Here is a 7519-nt window from a genome sequence, read left to right on the forward strand (position 1 = left end):
AAATAGAAACCTTCTGCCCAACACTATGGAGCAAACACTTAAATTATACAAAGTTTTTTGCTTCGCCAGAGCTTATACAAGGTTGCATGAGCCTTGAGATTCTCTAACCAATCTTTATGCTTTGTTTGCTTCAGCATCCATTGAACCATTTGCACAATTTTTTGGTCTGGGAATAGTAAAGGGTGGTACAGAATTACCTCACTCTGCACACACAATGCCCAGAGACATTGTACCAGTTCACTCATAACCTGCATCCTTTTATCAATTAGGACCACACTGGGAAATCTTACTTAATATACATGGTAGAGGGAATTTATTCTTGGATGCAGGTTTAGAGGACATTGACCTCTCACAAAGTGAATGCTGCAATCTCTCACAGCCCTGGTGCCCTTGTCAGCTGCTGCTCCTCCAAAAATCTGGCATCCAGTCCCCTCCAATTGGGCATCTGTCCCTGTTCACAAAGCGGATACGAAACACAAATCTAGGCGACCGCTTTGACCCTAGCCTTTCCTCCTGTTGACTTCCACTTGGCTCTCAGATCCTGCCTCTTCCATATCCTGCTATCCAGACACCATGGCAAATTGGCCTTACCACTCTAGGCAACATCCATGATGTAACCTCTAGATACACTTTACCTAAACTAGACTGTCATGTTGGCCTGCTACACTATGCAAAAGCTTCTGCCTAACCATCAGTACTCTTCCTTCCTGGCTCCTGGACCGCCAGATCCTGCTGCCCACCATTTCCCAGATTGCTTGGTGGCTACCTCTGAACTTCCTAGCCCTTACCTTCCTGACCCTAGAGTCCCTCATCTGGACTCTCTCAGCACATGTCCTACTTCTGGATCTTGAATTCCAGAAATTGCCAAGCTGATCTCTGGTATCCAAGGACAATTTGTTATCTTCTAGCAGTGTTAAAAAAATAGCAATTAAGTACCAGTGACAATTCTCTGCAGAGTGAAAACAAGTATGACAATAAACACCCTAATTTCAGAAATTGTATATGAAGTTGATGATGGAAAGGAAACAATTTGACTTATCCTAAAATTGTACAGGAAAAAGCTAAGCTGTGATAGAAAGTGTAAGACATGCATTATTTAAATGGCCCTTACAAGTCAAAAACATTCAGTTTGGAAATTCTTCGAGAGTATCATGTAAAGCATGCCATTTTTTAATTAATTGAATGTACACAAAGGATCAGTAGAAGTTACCAGGGAAAAAAGTTCCAAGCATTAATACCCCTTTTACACTGACTTAAAAATTCTGGGTTGATGCACGAGAATGTGCATCAACCCGGGATTTTTGTCAGTGTAAACGGATCAACCCGGGTCCAGTGACCCAGGAATCTGACCTGGCTAGCTTGCAGGGTTGAGCACAGGTTGCTCCTGTGTCACCCTGCAGTGTACACGGCATAACCCAGGTCACGATGACCCGGGTCACGCCGCATGCTAGCTAATTGGCCGGCTTCAGCGGTGCTTCCAGATGACATAATCTCCAAGCGTCCACTGCAATGCCGAAAGACCCAGGTCCTTGCAGACCTGGGTCCGGTGTGAACAGTGCCAACCCGCGCATAACCCGGGTTGGCACCGCAGTGGGAAAGGGATCTGTCCCAGGTCTGATCCAGGTTGGAAACGTGTTCCAAATCCTGGGTCTGGCCCGGGACTTTTGGTATAAAAGGGGTATACCACTGATAAAATATTTGAATAAAAATTAGCATAGTGTCCTTTCTGTGAAATAAGACCTCAAAAATTAGTTGGCTTCACTTTGCATGCACCAGCACATACATGCTCAGACGAGCAGACAAGTGCCTTGGGAGGATGGGTTAATATTGACCATCCAAAATTATATTTTGCAAGCAGACTAGGACCTTGGGAGGATAGATCAACAATGACCATCCATGAATATTTTGCATATATATATAAAAGTGCAGATGTTCACTGCAATTCTGTCCAGTGGCTGAATTATTGCCACTGCAAGGGGAAGCTCAACAAAGCTGAGGCAGCCTACCAATGTAAGAGTCCCCCAAATTTTGCTATGAGGCCCAGAAATTACCTAATACACTCCAGTTCAACTTTTTACAATTTGAACTATAGCACTTATTGCACTTTTTCTAATCTCTTGCATACAGTGAGAGGCAATTTATGAAAGTGCAAAAATAAACCTCTGTCATTTTGTTGCAAAGTACCCTTTATTATGCAAATACACATCAAAATGGTCACGTTTACAGGGAGTACAAAAGTGTACATCATGAGAGATGAGGAGAACATTCAGGTGTGTCTTGCTAAATGCATTCCTGCTGCACTCATGAATCTTGTACTACATCAAATACCAAATATAACAATTTGTTTTTCAGCTTATTATGAAATCAGATTGGACGGAGGTAAAGGGCACTTTTATAGGGGTGCTCCCTTGTTATCAGCTGGTCACAGAGGGCCTGATTCAGAGTTGGGAATAGAGAGAGATAGCTCTCTCAACTGATCATCTTGGTGAAACCATGCTGCACTGCAGGTGGGGCAGATTTAAAATGTGCAGAGATATTTAGATTTGGGAGGGAGGTGTCCAAACTGACATCTAAATTGTAGAGCAATAATAAAGCTGTGCATTATTTGTGGGCTACATGTAAAAGCAGCCAGTATTTACACTACATGCAAAAACAAATTATGTATTTACACCCTTTGCATTGCAACATGGTTTGTCCAGGTACACAGTTAAGTGCTATCTCTCTCTCTATTCCCAACTGTGAATCAGGCTCATAGTCTCCTTCTCTCCCTCTGCTACTGAGATCAGGAATCCATCTTGGCAATCAATAAGTCATTTCTTGTATCAACCAAGGCCATATGATGCAGACAAGGTTATACTGGATGGAATATGTAGGACATAAACTTACTGAATCACTGGTATTTCAATTGTACATATAAATACATAAATACATCAAAGAACGGTATAACAAGCAATATAGAAGAACATTTACAGCATAATGAAACTTAACGGAAATCATAATTGAAGTTGTGTTTTGCTAGGGTCTTTAAAGAACCCATATAAGGCAATACATAATTTTCTAAAGGCATCTTTAAATTGTGTATTCTTCATTGTATAAATAAGAGGGTTGAGTACTGGGATCAATATGATGTACAGAAGAGAGAAAATCTTGTCCTGCATCGGGAAATATGTTGATATGGGTCTAACATGCAAAGAGAGAGAGGTTCCATAAAATATAACAACAGAGATGAGGTGTGAGGCACAGGTGAAAAATGCTTTACGTCTCCCATCTGCAGACCGAATATTCAGGATAGCAATTATGATAAATACATAAGAAGATGACGTAAGTGTGAATGCACTCAGTCCCACAATTGCCCCTAAAACGTATGTTGTAATCTCTACATGCATGGTGTCACTGCAAGAAAGCTTTAACAAAGGAGAAATGTCACAGAAAAAATGGTTAATTTGGTGGGATGAACAAAAGAACAAGTTTGCTATAAAAATAATATGTAAAACTGGTTCTAATGCAGCTGCAATCCACACAATTACTAAAAATATGGCACATTGCCTTACAGTCATCAGCAAGTTGTAGTGAAGTGGGTGACAGATAGCGATATAACGATCATAAGCCATGACGGCAAGTAGTAAGAATTCAGTACAAGTAAAATAGATGAAGAAATACAGTTGTGTCATACACCCATTGAAGGGTATAATCTTATGTTGTGTGAAGAGCATGGACAGAAGCTTTGGTAGAATATTTGAAGTAGACAATATGTCCAATATCGATAGGCTTCCAAGAAAGACATACATAGGGGTGTGCAAATTAGAATCCAAAGTAATACAAGTGAAAACAGCAATGTTCCCTAACACAATGTTAAGATAAATTAGCAAAAATATTATGAAAAGTGCAATTTCATTTTGGGAAATGTCAGAAAAACATTGGATTGTGAATTCTGTCCCCTTGTATTTTGAAGTCATATTAAACATCTCCAATACAAAGTAGGCCATCAGATTACGGATTATGAAAAGGGACCCTAGTTAAACACTTCCTAAAGGTCCTGAATCTAATTACAATGTCATAATCTTGTGACTATACCTTGTGCCACGTTATAGTTTTGTTCCTGTAACATCAGAATGAAACTTTAAACTCTTTTCAGGCTTTACCAAATAGTTTTGTGGGAATTGTTAGGAAAAGTATGATTGCAGTTACTTGTAAATAATAATACTAAGAAATTTATTATTTACCAGTCAGTAGAAATAATTGAATATCCAAAGCACCAAGAGTTATCCTTCTTTCCTCATATACAGTCTGCACTTTCTTAAAAGCGTTGCCTATTTTTGAACACAAGTTTTGGGACAAAGTTAACACACTCTCTAGAAAATATTTTCAATTGTGTGAAATGTTGTACAGAGATTTTAATTAACAATTGTTATTGTTATAATGCATATACAATTGTTATTGTTAATTCATTGTCAATATAGTTTTACAATTTTAAGTGCATCTTAAATAATGAAAAAACTAAATAATGTGGACATATTTTAATCAAAGTAGACCTTGTGGTGTTTTAATTACACCAAAAGGGCCGAATATTACCCTTCATTTTAGTAATACGTTAAAACAACACATTTACACAAACAAAGAGACACCTATCTGTAATAACATATCAGGAGGCATTTATGTTATAAACATTAGTTGTAATAAACAAATCTGACAACAATGCACAAAGGATCTGGGGCTACAGGTGAAGTCACAGAGAGTCACATGTGACCATGGTCCATCTAGCACTGAACACTACTTTAGTACTTTCTATAAGACATTTTGAAACAGACATAAGGGTGTATTCATAAAAGCTTGGTGACAGAAACAATTGTGAGAGATAAAGTACCAACCAATCTGCTCTTAACTGTCAGTGTACAAACTGTTTTAAAAAAGACAGCTTTATCTCTCTCCAAGCTTTCATGAATACCCTTACCCACTTGTAATTCTGAAATGTAAATTTTATTTTCAATCATAATGTCAGTTGCAAATATATATATATATATATATATATATATATATATATATGTGTGTGTGTGTGTGTGTGTGTGTGTAATTTCTCAACACCCCAACAACCAAAAACAAATATGTCAATGTATTATTGTCTACATCAACTAGTTAGACTTGTGCTTCCATTGCCTTACATCCCTGAAATTGATTAAAGCTGATTTGTTTCTATGGGTTACTGCTGAATGTATTTTAAGCCTTGCTAGTAAATAATCCCAATTGTGCGAAGTTCCCAGTATAATTCCTGTAAGATGCATTACCCTATGTTGCCATTTAAGATTTGTGAAAATTGTAAAACTGTGTTTTGTTTTATTTGAATACAGATCTTCAAGAGCTACTTATATAGCTCCATTTGTTCTCTAAGGCATTAAGCAAAAGTGCTAGAAACATCCACTCAGAACATGACAAATACTGTAAAATCTAATAAATGACATTATCAATCATTATATTTCTGGAGATTACTTGCTTGCATATTCAAAATTAAAGTTTAAATGTTACATTCTATTAAATAATGTCTCTAACTGTCAAATCTAAATGATAATTTATCAGAAAATAATTGATTCCTAAATAATTACAAACACTAATTACTCGACCAATGGCTAAAATAATGATTTTTTTAAGAATTAAACATGAATATTGAAATTTGTAAATTAATGTTAAAGATTATTTGGTAAATGTGAAGAAAATCTTATAATAGGTTAGTGAAACTTACATGAGTTCATGAGAACATTGTCTTTAAATTCTGTATAAATCTTAGTTAATAAACTCCATGATCACATTTTGGTACTTCAAATTATAGAAGGCTTTATATGAGTTTTGTTCTGTATTTAAATGTTTGCATCAACCATGTGCCATAGGGAACATAATTATAAGGATGCAACATGTTTCTGAAAACAGACATAACATCAGAAATAGCAACAAATTCTTCTTAACTAATTGAACCATGGAGATATATGCATCCAATCTCTATGGAATAATCCTTTTCACACCAACACAACTCCTTCTCCCGTCTAAATTATTGTCTGATATCGGGGACCTTACTTCATAGAGTTGCTGTTGCTGCTATAGCTGACATCTTGATTTTAGATCACGCACCCACATGGTTTAAAATTAGGTTGGAGGTTCCATGTCTATCTTTTAATTGGTGGTTCCCTGACTTTTTAGCCACTTCGGAGGATTTTCAGCATCAATTGCTCCAAAACTTTCAAAACTATCTTGATGACAATATTGACCAAAGCCAGGATATTAACCTTTTTTGGCAGCCATCCAAACTGGTCCTAAGGGGCCAGCTATTGGCATAGATGTCCATTAAAAAGATAAAACTTCAGCTAAGATTTCATCAAGCTAGTGTTGCAGTAACATCTCAGATTTATTAGCTGATCCCTCTGATTCCATAGATGAACATACAATGAAGTTAAGGCCTTAAATAATCATCTTTGTACAGAACAGGCCCAAATTAATTTATCAGAAAAATATATACTTTCCATGGGACAACAGCCCTGGCAAATTGTTAGCAAATATAGTCAGATCTTACACCTCTTCTAAACATATCTCTTCTATACAGACAGCATTGGGTGTACTCAGTACAAATTCAGAGAAAATTAATTACACCTTTCTTACATTTTTTGACTCACTATATCAAGCATCTCCTGATGATCCTACACAGGGGATTGAATTTTTAAGGCAGAAGACAGATCTCTATAATTGTAATAATGAAGATAGGGAAACTCTTTTATCCCTAATAACTGAAATAGAAATAGAGTCAGTGATCGAATTGCTACCGACTGGCAATTCACCAGCTCCTGATGGCTTCACAGCAACCTATTACATAATACTTTCCCCATATATTGCCCCACATCTTTGAACATTGTATAATTCTATTCTCACAGGTAATTCAGCTCCGCCAGGCTTTAATACAGCCTGTGTTATAGTGCTACCCAAACCAAATAAAGACCCCACAGGTTTCTTTTTATTGGCCAATCTCCCTGCTAAACCAGGATTATAAAATTTTCACAAAACTACAAGCTACTGTATATGTCTTCAGATTCTTTTATATAGTACTTAGCTGTGATGCAGAAAAAGCATTTGATAGAGTGTCTTGGCCTCATATAAGACTAGGTGAGGGCTGATTAGGCGCGAAGCTATTTAAGAGTCCTAATTTTTTGTAATTGTTTAGTGTAGGTAAGCTGTTGCTAGGCAGGTTTAGTAGGTTTTGCATGGGTGCTGGGCAGCCAATTAGAACGTAGCCAAGGGGTGTATACACTACAGGGGTATTTAAGGGCCAGTTTGAATTTAGCCCAGCCTCTTTTCAGTTGCAAGTCAGGCTGAGTACAATCTATATTGTGTCTTTGTCACCTCAGATAATTCTCTGTCATTTGCTTTCATTATTCACCCCTTTTAATTCTTTTATCCATTAATTTATTCTGGTTTATTTCACCCCATTTGTTCTTTCACTTTTTATACCACAGTTTTATATAATTTCTCTTGCATCCCCTTC

General features: G+C 37.0%; 1 protein-coding gene across 1 annotated transcript; it reads right to left on the reverse strand.

Moving 5' to 3' along the window:
• Positions 1-2993: 2993 nt before the first annotated feature.
• LOC148501507 (olfactory receptor 5AR1-like) lies at positions 2994-3965 on the reverse strand. The gene has a single exon (XM_088450443.1). It carries the CDS (start codon positions 3963-3965, stop codon positions 2994-2996), a length of 972 nt encoding a protein of 323 aa, XP_088306569.1.
• Positions 3966-7519: the final 3554 nt, after the last annotated feature.

The sequence above is a fragment of the Taudactylus pleione genome, unplaced genomic scaffold, assembly GCF_031769625.1.
Source record: "Taudactylus pleione unplaced genomic scaffold, aTauple2 ptg000518l, whole genome shotgun sequence".
Classification (NCBI taxonomy): Eukaryota; Metazoa; Chordata; class Amphibia; order Anura; family Myobatrachidae; genus Taudactylus; species Taudactylus pleione.

Coding starts and splice junctions, on each gene's coding strand:
- LOC148501507 (XM_088450443.1), bottom strand. CDS start 3,965: ATGTTTAATATGACTTCAAAATACAAGGGGACAGAATTCACAATCCAA.